General features: G+C 31.9%; 1 protein-coding gene and 1 pseudogene across 1 annotated transcript; both read left to right on the plus strand.

Moving 5' to 3' along the window:
- Positions 1-1,616: 1,616 nt before the first annotated feature.
- Positions 1,617-3,796, plus strand: LOC118043470 (uncharacterized; annotated as a pseudogene).
- Positions 3,797-9,399: 5,603 nt separating this feature from the next.
- Positions 9,400-13,482, plus strand: LOC118043471 (lipase-like PAD4). The gene is made up of 4 exons (XM_035051452.2): positions 9,400-9,521; positions 9,642-9,981; positions 11,736-12,458; positions 12,572-13,482. Exons 1-4 carry the CDS (start codon positions 9,502-9,504, stop codon positions 13,370-13,372), a joined length of 1,884 nt encoding a protein of 627 aa, XP_034907343.1. The 5' UTR covers positions 9,400-9,501; the 3' UTR covers positions 13,373-13,482.
- Positions 13,483-13,519: the final 37 nt, after the last annotated feature.

The following is a 13,519-nucleotide window of genomic DNA, read 5'->3' on the forward strand; positions in this document are numbered from 1 at the left end:
ATGTCTCTAATAAAATCTTCATAGCAAGATTTTCATGTCTCAGATAAAAATCTTCACGTTTCTATATAACATCTTCTTATATAATACTTTAACATTGTTTTTACTATCAAAAATAGTTCTTTACTTTCTAAATAATAATGTTCCATACTCCAATCTTTCATCTTTTTTACGTGTAAACTCTCATCTCTCTTGTAAACTAGTTAAGAAAAGATGCGAAAAGGTGATATGACATATATATTTTTTTCTTTCTCGTCTATTTTTACCAAATAAGTCTTCAAACATGAATGTTTAAAAGATTGAGAGCAAATAATGATGCATAAAATTTTAAAAACAAAACTCTAGTTGTTTGCGTTTTGACCTCACCCATACCAACTCACCCTTACCACAGGTTGTCCAATATTCCTGCCCTGCTCACATACCTCAATGTATTTGTTGAGTTTTCATAAGTCAAAGCAATGTTATAAACCATCCATTAGTACATGTAATTTTTATGGTGTGCTTCCAAATATTTTAGACAGTGAAAAAACATGAACTTCTTCACTAATAATACAATAAGCACAACAAAAAAGAACTTAATTTTCAAATATATATTCTCCGTCATTATATTATTATCCATGAGATAAGTTAATATGATCAAGATTTATAAATACCTTCGTTTACTAGGTAAAACATAAAAATCAAGTAAGTTCTTTCAAGAGCTTAACGTCAATTCATTTAACAAACACGCAACTTCTATATTTTTTTATTTTTTTTATTTTTTTGTATAATATTTTCTCCTTTTATGTTTACTAAGTTAAGTATTAAAGGATTTTCTTTTCCTACAAGGAACTTATTTTGTAGGAAACATCAAACTTATTTTGTAAGAAACATCAAACTTAAAGATAAAAGTTCACTCAATCATCTTATTAGTCCAAAACGTAGCTATGGAAAGTTTAATCCATTCATGAAGTTTTCACGATTTCATCACAATTTATAAGGAGATTGAAGCTAATTAATGGATGAAATGGCACTTGACACATAACATGCTCGGTTGAAATGGTGATGATTTTCCATTATAGTTTTTTTAAGCAATAGAAGATATATAAAAAAACATTAATTAGATTTTCATGTTATAAATTAATATTTTTACAGTAGAGAATTTTATTTTTCAAATCATACAGGCTATGTGTTTGTGATATATTTCCACAATGAATAAAAAATAAAATATTTTTCATACATTGTTTTAACACTTGAGTAACGAAGATTTATCATGCATGTTAATTTTTTTATATATTTTTCAATGACTGGGAAGTAAGGTCAATATTTTAGGTTCGGTTTGTTTTTATAAAAGAAAATAATTAAATCAAAATTGTTTTTTATTAACTAAAACTGAACTGAAATCGATTCAAATCAACCAGTTTCGTTTCGGTTCAGTTCGGTTTTTTTAAACAAAAACTAATTCAAACCAATTTATCTTGGTTTTGGCTCGATTTTTTTCTTAATTTAGCTTGGTTTTTTAAAAAAAATTTAATCAGTTAATTGAGTTTTTTTTATAATTCAGTTTTTTCAATTATTTTTTTTCCAGTTTTATCGATTTAATCGGTGTTTTAGCTAAGATTTTTTATTTAGCTGGGAGTGTTAATACGCTGGCCATACGTTCGCCAGCAATGGATAACAACCGTGATTTTAATGTCTAGCGTGCCAGGAGAGTGGCCTCTGTTAGCCATCCAGATTAGGGCCTGTGCGTGTGAAGCTTGAAATCTCCCTGCAGATTTATTTGGCTGGGAGTGTTGATACGCTGGCCACACGCTGGCCAACAATGAAACGCAGACATGATCTTAATATATTGCATGCCAGGAGGGTTGCATCTGTTAGCCATCCAGAGTAGAACCAGAATGCGTGGAGCTTGGAATCTCCCCTGCAGATTGTTTTGCTAAGCTTGATTCTGTCGTGTATGTTAATCTAGACTGCGAGTGGAGAAATTATTTTGTTGCTTTATAAACAGCAGCTGTTTCAATTCTTTTCCTTCGCTTTTGAATGTGAATTCATCTCTGTTCGGTGTGTTTGACAGTGGCCCTCTGATTGTCTTTGCTTGACCACCTTTCAAGCTTCTGGGCGTTCCTCTTGCTTCAGCTTGGTTCCCATGGCCGTGAGCTTCTTTTATGCTTTAGCTGTAAGGTGTTGCCGCCTTCTTCTTTCTTTTTGCTTGGTTGCATTTTCCTCTTTCAGATTTCTGCTGTTCCCTTCATTTACAGGCTTCCAACCTTGCTTGGCAGTAGGGGTTCCTGCCGTCAAGTTGCTGCGAAAACTTTCGGTTGTTATAGAACCGTCCTTTGGTGCTCTCACGGCCTCCCCTGCTCCTGCCTCCCCTGCTGTTGCTTTCAAGGTTTGTTTCTTGCCTCATTTCGAGTTCTTTCGTGTTATCTTCTTTGCTTTCTTATTTCATGCTTGACATCTTTTCACCACCCAGCCACCTAGCTACGATATTATTTTGTTCATTCACCGGCACTTGTTTTTTATTACATGCAGGAAATCTGTGTAAGATTTCATTCCTTTCTGCCTCTCAGAAGGCTTCTTGAGATTAATTTGATAACGTGCTTTTACTGTTTTATTTTATGGTGTTTCCATGGCTGTTACAAAATGCACCTTCTCACACTTGCCTTAATTGCTTACTGTTAATCATAACCTACTTAACCATCATTTAAACAGGTTATTGATGTGTTAAGCTGCTCTAATTCAACCATGCTCTCTTTGGTTGATGGGGTTATGACAATTAGAAGGTACTTGAACTAGGTCACTGATACTGATGGATCACAGGTTCCCAGGCAGCCAGTTTCTCTCATCAAGGACCCCGATATCAAGTTGAGGCGAGAGCAACAGTAATCTTTTTTGACATTACAGCATTTGAAGCTGATGGTGCTCTGAGGAGAAGTTCATCCTCGTTAGCATCAGTTGATCACCCCAATAGACCTCTAACCAGAGAGCACGGTGGTCTTATGAGGTGGCCTGAAAATTTCTACAGACCAAGGGAACAACGTAAGCCAAACTGTGAAGGGACATGCCAACCAGCAAATAGCTTGTCTGCAAGAGCAATGCAGCAGAGTATTTTGGCAGCATGGTATATTCAATTAACATCTATTTGCAAAGATATGTTCCGAAGCACCTTCTGAGATCATTGCAGGTCAAAAAATGGATGTCTGCAATTTTTATATTGATGCAAGCATGCATGCAGGCTCGCTGGCTTTATTGTTTAATAAATTAATCATCCAGGCAACCATTTGATGGAGCTCGTTGTGCCTCCATGCTATGAAATTATGTAAGAGAGAGCTCGAAGTTATGGCTTTTGGCTTTTAGAAATCATCACACGTTTATTTCTTGATGATGGAACTTTACCATTCTATGTCCTGATTCTTTTGAATTTACTGGCTTCTTGTTTCATTCTATTTTTTTTTTTTTTTTCAGTCCCACCTGTCATCTTCATTTTTTCAAGAAAAAAGGTGTAGTTTTCTTGAAAATGCAGGTGCTACAATGGACTCTTCAACAACCACATTTGACAATGTTTACTGCAAGTTGCTACTACAGGGAAAAAGACCTTTCTCTTCAGATCAAGCTCTGCTCTCAACAAGAGATGCTTGAAAAAGCTTTTGTTGGCGAGACTACTATCCATCAAACTATTGTTTTGTAATTCTTATTCCATTTTTTGTGTGATTTCATTCTTTTTAAGGGATCAAAGTTAATCTGAAGCTATTGTTTGCGAGCTTGCCTCTCTGTTCGATCGATATTTCAGTGAAAGGAATTCCTTTTTCTGTGTTCTTCCTTTTCTCTGTTCCTGCATCCGGCAAAGATTTTTCAACTTCTTCATGTCCATCACTCCACTAATAGAATAATAAAAATGCTCACAAACCCAATGACATCCTGTTAAATGATTTATATATCCTGATATATATATCTTTTGATTTTTTCAGTTTCCCAATAATTTTTTATAGCTTATTTACATTAAATTTATCAATCTCTCTCTTGATTTGAAAAGGTGTCCCCCCTTGAGGACAGTGGAGACGACCTAATGTTTCACCTAACAAACGAAGTCTTTGGCACGAAATTGGAAGGTCACATCAGTGCATGCAACGCATGGGCGGGCCCTCTGTGGCTGAAAAAGAGTAAAAAAAAAATAATAATATAACGTTTAGCAGAATTTCAAGAGTTTGATCTGGAATTCCTGTCAAGTAAAATCTAGTTCATTTTTAATATAAACACAGAATAAAAATGAGTAAAAAAACTAAATATTAATTAAATCAAGAAAAAAAAATCAATAACAGAAAAAACCTAGCTGTAAAATTTTCCCAGCCCTTTTCTTATAAAAAATAATGAAAATTTTAATTTTTTTAAACAATATTTTTTAATTTGCCCCCCCTTAATTTTCTTTTCTTGCTCCGCCCTGGTACTACCTATACGCATAGTTTTAAAACTCAATTTGAAACTAAAATCAAACCAGGTTAAAGACAAAAAAAATTATATATGACTCGGCTGATCCAATTAAGATTTGGTTACAAACCCATTAGCTTTTATTTTTTTTATTAAAATAATATTATTTTGATTTTAAAATAAAAAATTAACCTAATTGACCCAATAAGTTAAGATGCAATAACCCATTTAAAACTTGAACCCGAGCTTTATATCAGGCTAAGAACATGATCCAGGCAGAATTATTTTCCAGCATATATATTCATTGTTTTTTTCTGAAAAAACATTTTGAACCGGCAAAACGTGGGTGAGACGTCTAATCTGCCCTGTACAACCTTTCATTATCAAAATATTTTTTTTTTTTTAGAATGCGGTAGCGGTTGCTTTTCAAATAACTTTTCGTGCCGAAAAGTATGCCAATAATGTTTTTTTATTTTTTAAAAATTATTTTTGACATCAGCACATCAAAACAATCCAAAAAGTACAAACCGCACTTAATTTTAATAAAAAAAAATTGAATTTTTTTGAAAAGCCAGTTTGACTGCAATGCCAAACGGACACTAAAAAAAACAGAAGCACATGCATCAACGATTCAGTGCCGAAAATAGCCCCACAAAAGTAGACATTAGAGGCTTGACAAGATCGAGTCGAAGGACAAGCCTTTTCCTTTTGCTGTCCTTCATCTTGGACTTTCTCCTCTAATTTTATGTATAATTATGACAAATTGTCTCTCTAGTGGATTCAATATAGTATTCTTGGCATAGTTTTATGACTTAATTTGGTGGCTGGTCTAGTTTAAAATCTGAATTTCTCAATTTATTAGATAGGTTAAGTCAAATTTAAAAATAATTCAAAATAATATTATTTTAATAAAAATAAAAAATTAACAAATTTTAGAGGCATGACAAGATCAAAGGAGAAGCCTCTCCTTTTTCTGTCCTTCATCTTGGACTTTCACCTCTAATTTTGTGCATAATGATGACAAATTATCTCTATTGTGGATTCAATATGGTATTCTTAGCATGATTTTATAATGGTTGGTCTGACTAAGATCTGGATTTCAGATTTTGATCAGGTTAGTTAGGTTAAATTTAAAAAAAAATCAAAACAACATCATTTTAATTATTATATATTCATGAAGGTTACAGAGATAATGATGGAAACATTCATGGAATTAACGATGATAATAAAAATAATATTAAAATAGATGGTAGTGGCTTACACGTCACCCTTTTTGAACGACTAATTAGTCATTGTACGTGTGACCCGTTGAATATTAGAAATGAATAAAAAAATTAAAAATTTGATTAAACTGAAAAAATTAAAAAAATTAAATTTTTTAAAAAACCGACCGGTTAGATTTGGTTTTGATTTTATAAGTCTAAAATAAATAAGTAAAAAAACAAACCAAATCAAAGCCAAACCAGAAAAAAATCGAGCTAAATTGGCTTGAGCTGGTTTTGGTTTGGTTTTTTTTTTTTTTAATTTTGATTTGATTACTTTTAACAAAATCAAACCGAGCTTAAAATATCACCCCTATTGAATATTTTATTTTTATAATTTTCTTTGTTTATGTTTTTTTTTCTCAAAGTTTTATATTTTTTGAGGCAGTGAAGATTTTAATTGTAGAACGCATAATTTTTTAAGTCTTCGCATGCACGTACTTTTTATAGACATGCACTGTTTTTTTAGAGTCAAAATCTATATTTCTGATGCACCTACCAATCCATATGAACACTAATAAAAATAAATGTAACATGTCCTTCTCTCTAGTTGATTCCTAGATTGAATTTTAAGACTATGTTCTCCTAAAATTAATTAATTAATTAATCATATGTATATTTTTTTATATAAAAAGTCTGTTTTAGTATAAAGGAATCTTATGTAAAATTTTATTATAAACAAAAGGGCTTTCTATTAAAACTCTAAACTGTTGAATAATATTTCAGTACTTCATTGTTTATTTCAACATTGAATCATCTCAATTGTGTTTTCTAGTTTTCAATATTTTCCCCCCTTTTCTTTTATCTTTTTTTTTTAAATCCTACCTTCCAAATTTTTTTCTTCCAGTTTCTTCCTTTAATATTTTATTAATTTTAATTTGGTCGTTATAATTTGTTTTAGTTTTCTTTTTATAAGATTATTCTAATCTCAAACAAATATCTCGATATTTGGTTAAAACTTAATTTTTATAAGCATTTATTTTTATTATCATATCATTAAATAAAAAATAGTCTTAACGATTAATTTTTTTAAACTTAATAAAGTTCATTATTCAAGTCACGAGTTTTAAGAGTCAAGTCTCAAAAACCAAATTAATCTAATATATCATAGTTTTAATATATTTTAAAAAGTGATGTTATCTTAAAGTTCTTTTAAAGTCAAATCATGCTCTTACATGTCGTTTAAATTATCTTTCTACCCATCAAGTCAATTGAATCATATAAAGTCAACTCTTATATAGGTAAATTCTAAACTTAGGCTAGGCAAAAACTCGGGTTGAGATGTTTCAAAGTTGACCTGTTGAGTTTGGTTTAATAACAATGTCAAATTTATTTATTTTTATCAACTTTATCTTTACATGTTTAGTTGATTTTGATTTTATATTTGTAATTTATTTTAATTTATTTTATATGAGATTATTCCAGTTTCAAATAAGTGTCTCAATATTTGATTGATGTTCAATTAGAAGAGTTTCTATTTTTGTTATTATATCATCAAGTAAAACCTAGTTTAAATAAAAAAAGTTGTTAAATTTAGTAAAGTTCAGGATCCTATAGCAAGTTGGATGGGTTATGCTGCAAAACCGGGGTTGATCTAACATGTTGTCATCTTAATATATATATATCTTGAATTTTTTTAAAGTCAAATCTTTTTTTTTTCTAATCATTCAAGTTATTTTTACATTCATCAAGTCAATTGAATCATATTAAAACAACTCTTACAATGTTAATTTTAAACAAAAACAAAGTTAGAAGTGAGGCAAGAATAATTCAAAATTGATCATATATTTAATAATAATATCAAATAATTTAATAATTGTTGTGGCCTTAGCTCTTATTTTTTTAGGTTAAAAAAATCGGCTAGAAAACCAATTAACTCCAAACTAAAAATTTAGTTTCTTTAAAATAAACACTTCGTTAACAGAACATCACTATTTTGCTTATTGATGAATAAATACAATTAAAATCGGTACTATGATTGTTTGCTTGACTTAATTAAGAATTTGATTTGTTTATAGATCGAGCCAGATTGGCTCGTACCAAGCCTATAGCTGGCTAATTTCTTATAGGCCTGTCACGGCTTGACTAATCAAGCTGATGTTTTGGCCAGACCCGGCCGGGGTCATGTCTTATGTTTTGGAGTTCATTAAAAAAAAAAAAAACTAAAAAATTATGATATTTTTTTTTTCTCAAATCAGGTGCATTTATACATACATATATATATATATATATATAGAAAGTGTATTTGATTATAGGGAAATTCTATGTTCTCGAGATAGAAAATTCGGGGCCCGTCCCAAATGATTTATAAGTTTATAACTATAAAATTACTATAACATTAATTTTGACCGTTGGATTGAAGAGTCCTCCAAAGGTACAAAGCTGCCCTTCCCATAAAAAGAAGACGATCAAAGTTTATGTTCTCGCAGTCTTGTTAGGTAGAATTAAATTATTTTTTATTTAAATAAGTATTGAAATAATTTTTAAATTTTTTTTTTGACATTAACATATTAAAATAACCAGTAATTATATAAAATATTAAATTAAAATAAATAAAAAATAAAAAATTTTAATTTTTTCAAAAATATTTTTGAAATGTAAAAACAAACAAGTTAATATTTTTTTAAAAAATTATTTTTAATATCAATATATTAAAATAATAAAAAATACCAAAAAAAATATTTATTTAAAATAAAAAAATAAAAAAATTTTAATTTTTTAAAAATATTTTTAAAACACAAAAATAAAAAAAAAGTTGTCAAACAAAAAACCTGCCACTACAATCCTTGCAAATGAGTTCCTTCTGAGGTCTTGGTCTTGGTCTTGGTCTTCATTAACTAAAATTAATTTAAACATATTTTATTGCTGAAAGAAATCATTCAAAGCTTAAATAATTTAATAACTGATGATTCATTTAAAATCCAATAAAAAACTTAATCTCGACATGTAAATTTCTTTCTAAACTATATCATGTTAAAATAAATAAAAAAGTTTTTATTAAAAAACAACTGCAGGAATAATAAAAGGTTTTAGCGTACAAGTGGGAGCAGGAACTTTCTCCCACTTTGAATGCCACCGCGTTTACGCGTGGAGCACCCATCGCCACTCTTGTTTATAAGTTGTATATCCAATGGGAAATAATTTTATTTTTTATTTTTAACAAATGGGAAATAAATATGAATAAAGTAACCTAAAACCAACAAAAAAAAAAAAACAAAAACAAATCTGAGTCAGCTTTCTCAAAGTCCACCACACAAATAATAATAATAATAATAATAATAACATTAATAATATAAAAGATAAGGTGGTGGTGGGTACTTGATAGAACCCATCTCTTAAAAAAAAAAAAAAAACCATACAAAATGACTTAAAAAAAATAAAGAATTCAACACTGAAATGGTCTCTTCAAAACTTATAAACAAATCAAAAAATATTAATATATATTTTTTTGTCATTATAATTGAGTCGGGATTAATTCAAGTTGAACTAATTTTTTATTAAAATTATATTTTTAGTAAGGTTGATATCAAAAATAAATTTTAAAAATAACAAATCTTTAAAAAATAATCTTGACAATGCTCCCAAGCCGCCCCTAAATAAGAGATAGTGTGTTCGTAATTTTAGTGGACTAAATAGAGGGATTAAAATGATTGAAGTAACAAACTTGAGGGACCAAATACATTCTTTTTTTCCCAATTGGTTATTTATTTACTCGATCTTTTATAAAAAAGAAAAAGCAAAGCCTAAGACAACACAAGCAACTAAGGGAAACCTCCTATGTTTCAACAAGCCAAGTTTTCAACTCAAGCAGGTTTTGTCTCAGAAGCCAAATCTTTCCATGGATACAGAAACTTCGCCGTAAGGACTCGCTCACAAACCAATCCTTTCCTACAAGAAATTGACTAGAAAACTAAGCTTATATTTATATCTCATATGGCTAATCGTATTTTCTTGGTGACCATCCAATATTGGCTGCAGGTTTGAGACTAGTGAGATGCTGGCCGATTTCTTGGCTTCCACACCATTGCTATCCGAGTCATGGAGGTTATGCAATCTCGCCACAGCAAACTCACCAAAAAGTTTCGTAGTTGACCAGGTCGGAAGTATTGGGTATGTGGCCTTTTCCGGCACCCTATCTGTATCAGGCTCAGACCCCAGTTTCAAGAATCTGGTTCGTTTGCCAGTTCATGATGTTGCTGGCAATTACCTTTTTGTTCCTTTACATGACCAAAATGAAGGGGAAGAGCCCGTCATGGTGCAAGGTGCCTTGCTGAGGATCTTCGAGAATATATACAGCGACCCAAGTTTTCAAAACCAGGTCAGTTTTCTTCCATGGTGATCTTCCTTGATTTACGTGGTGTTGATTAATTATATGCTGTTTGGTTGGAAAGAAAATCAGAGAAAATACTTCGAAAATTAACTGTTAAAAAACTCTCGTATACCACCAATCTCTCACAGAAAAATGGGAGGAAAAAAGAGAGGTAATAAAGACAGTAATTCTGGCTATCTAAAGATAGTTATGTGTGGATGAAAAGGTGAGTTAACATGTCAAAAAGCTAAAAGGCTATAATCATAAGAAGAAAAGGCAAGAATGAATGGATGTCATGGCATGTCCGTTTTCTTTATCAGTAGCTGCTAAAAGGCCAAGCTGTTCTTCCCCATTAGGGCACAGAAAAGAGTTGGGATTTCACCCCCTCATCTTCTTCCCCTTGTAGAGAAGACAAAAAACTTTCTGCCATTCTTACTCTCTGCATTTTCTTTGATTTTCCTCCCATAAAAGATGGAATCTTTTCATGGCAGAGAAGAAACTTTGAAAACCAATCTACTTCCTTGATTTCGCCATGATTTTCTCGCCTTCCCACTTCGCTTTATTTACTTTCTCCAGATCACCCATGGGCTAGTGGGAAATCATTGATGGCACTACCATGTTCATCTTTGCATCTTCGCTCAATGTTTCTGTACAGAAAGGAAGACTCCAATTTAATAGTATTGTGCGGGTCATCCAATCATTACACACTACCCCTCAAGGAATCACACGTTTGTTTCAAATATAATAATAATACAGTAACAGGAAATAGTAATTGATAATTATGATACCACTATTACTAATAACAATAATTTATAATTTTACTCTTTAAATAAAATTTATGATTTTTTTTAATAATAATAATATATTTTTTAAAAATTTAATAATAGTAATAGTATAGTAATAGGTAATATATAATAATAATAATAATAATGATAATAACAACGATAATAATACTAATAAAAATGATAAGAATAATAATTATTATAATAATAATGATGATGATAATTCATCGTTAGTTATTATATTTGTTGGGAATTGAGTTTCGTTGCTTTTTTATATATGGTTTTTTTGATCTAAAATCCTGGATTACTAGTTTAAAAAATTTACATAGCTTGATGTTTTTTTTCGTTTTATTTTTTTTTAATTTTATTATTTAACAATGATTTTTAAAAATAAAAAAGTTTATCTAAACTTCCTTTAAACTTGTTAAATAAATTAATTTACATTGAATTAACTCTTAAAGATTTATCTTTTATAATATTGCAAAAAAATCTGTGCTTTTAATAATTTTTTTTGTTTTAAAAATATAGTTCAGCCTCCGATCCGCGTGCATGCAAACAAACTAGTATATATATAAAAGTTAATCATGAATTTACTGCAATTTTTTCTCCTTGACAAATTCAATCAAGATATTCACTTTTATTATAATGGTGGTGATATTAATTAATGGATGATGATTTCTATTGTTACCACTTTAAAGAATAATATATAATCTAAGTTCTGATGTTGAAATAATTTAAACATGATATTATAAGTTCTTTGAACTTTAGATTAAGATGATTTTTGTTGTTTACAACATAGTTGACCAAGTACTATTCAGGTCAACCTGTAATGCAACTTTGGAGAAGCTTGAACTTCCAGAATTGTTAACTTGTGAGAAAGAAAAAAAGAAGCAAGGATTTCTTTTGGTTGAACAAATCCTTTTACTAATAATTTGTAAAATATCATGTTGTCTATCTTCAAGAATAAACATGTGTTTGCAGATGTCTACGCTAATGCAGACAAGTCAGTCGATTATCTTCACCGGCCATTCCATCGGTGGAACAACTGCCTCTCTTGCTGCTCTTTGGCTCCTTTCTTACCTTCAATCCAATTCTCCAAACCTCTCTGTTCTATGCATCACCTTTGGCTCTCCATTGCTAGGCAACGAGACCCTTTCCCGAGCCATTCTTCGCGAAAGATGGGGTGGCAAATTCTGCCATGTTGTGTCAAAGTATGATCTGATGCCACGGATACTCTTTGCTCCCCTAGATCCCATAGCTCCCATAGCTCCCCTCATAAAACCCCTCTTACAGTTTTGGCACTTTTTTATGACTTCTCCACATCTTGGATTGCTTGCTGTCCAACGAAATGATGAACACGAGGCTCAGATTTTCCAGTTTGTGTTATTTCATTTGGGAAGGTCAGTAGAAGCTGGGGAAGAGGCGACAGGAGTGTTCAGGCCATTTGGGAACTATTTTTTCTGTTCTGAAGACGGAGCAATTTGTGTGGACAACGTGGAATCTGTTATTAAAATGATGTATTTGTTGCTCGCAACGGGGTCGCCTAGCTGTAGCATTGAGGATCATCTCAAGTATGGTGATTATGTGGAGAGAATTTCCTCACAATTTTTGGAGAGGAAAAGTTTCATGGAAGGAGAGCTTCCTGAATCAAGCTATGAAGCAGGAGTTGTACTGGCGTTGCAGTCATCGGGAATATCCAGTCAGGTAGTGCTTTCTATTAGAATTAGTGGTATTCTTTTGGCTTTGTTCTGCTATAATATATTTTAAGAGAAGTGGAAAAGCTTTCTCAAGTCATTCCTTCTTGAATCAATGCACAGGAACCAGTCGCAGGGCCAGCCAAAGACTGCCTAAAGGCAGCAAGGCGAATGGGGCGCACACCAAACCTAAACTGTGCCAATCTGGCAATTAAGTTGTCCAAAATCAATCCTTACAGGGCAGAAATAGAGTGGTATAAAGCATTGTGCGACCGGTCTGATGATCAGATGGGTTACTATGACTCCTTTAAACGAAGGGGAGCCTCGAAGAGGGACTCTAGAGTCAACTTGAACCGGCACAAGCTAGCTCAGTTTTGGGACAACGTAATCGACTTGATGGAAAGCAATCAACTCCCTCATGATTTTCACAGACATGGAAAATGGGTCTATTCTTCACAGTCCTACAAGCTCCTTGTCGAGCCTCTGGATATTGCTGAGTATTATCGAACAGGCATGCATCACAGTAAGGGGCATTACATTAGCCATGGAAGAGAGAGGAGGTACCAGATATTCGACAGGTGGTGGAAAGGGACAGGTGGTGGAGATGAAGAGAATAAACGGAGCAAGTTTGCTAGTTTGACTCAGGACACGTGTTTTTGGGCACAAGTGGAGGAAGCTAGGGGGTTGTTAGATGATGTTGGGAATACTAGGGATCCTAGTCTTTCGGCTTTGCTTTGGGAGAAGATGGATAGTTTTGCAAGCTATGCCAAAAAGCTGGTTGAAACTAAGGAGGTGTCTGTAGATGTGGTGGCAAAGAATTCGAGCTATTCTTTGTGGCTGAAAGATTATAATGAACTGAAATCGCAAAGGGAGCACTTCCGTCCCCAGTTTTCCGGTTTTATGAACAGGGAGATAGTTCCATAGTTTCTATTCAAAGGCCATGATGCCAATTGCCATGCAGGATTTGTAATGAATATGTAAAACATCTTTGTAGTTTATGGTATATGAATCAATCTATACAATAGCTGGATTCATGTTGCGTGCCTGTCCCTTCTGCAGAAAAATCCCATA

The sequence above is a fragment of the Populus alba genome, chromosome 7 (genome assembly GCF_005239225.2).
Source record: "Populus alba chromosome 7, ASM523922v2, whole genome shotgun sequence".
Classification (NCBI taxonomy): Eukaryota; Viridiplantae; Streptophyta; class Magnoliopsida; order Malpighiales; family Salicaceae; genus Populus; species Populus alba.

Coding starts and splice junctions, on each gene's coding strand:
- LOC118043471 (XM_035051452.2), top strand. CDS start 9,502: ATGGATACAGAAACTTCGCC. Junction 9,522..9,641: donor ATGGATACAGAAACTTCGCC/GTAAGGACTCGC, acceptor TATTGGCTGCAG/GTTTGAGACTAGTGAGATGC. Junction 9,982..11,735: donor ACCCAAGTTTTCAAAACCAG/GTCAGTTTTCTT, acceptor ATGTGTTTGCAG/ATGTCTACGCTAATGCAGAC.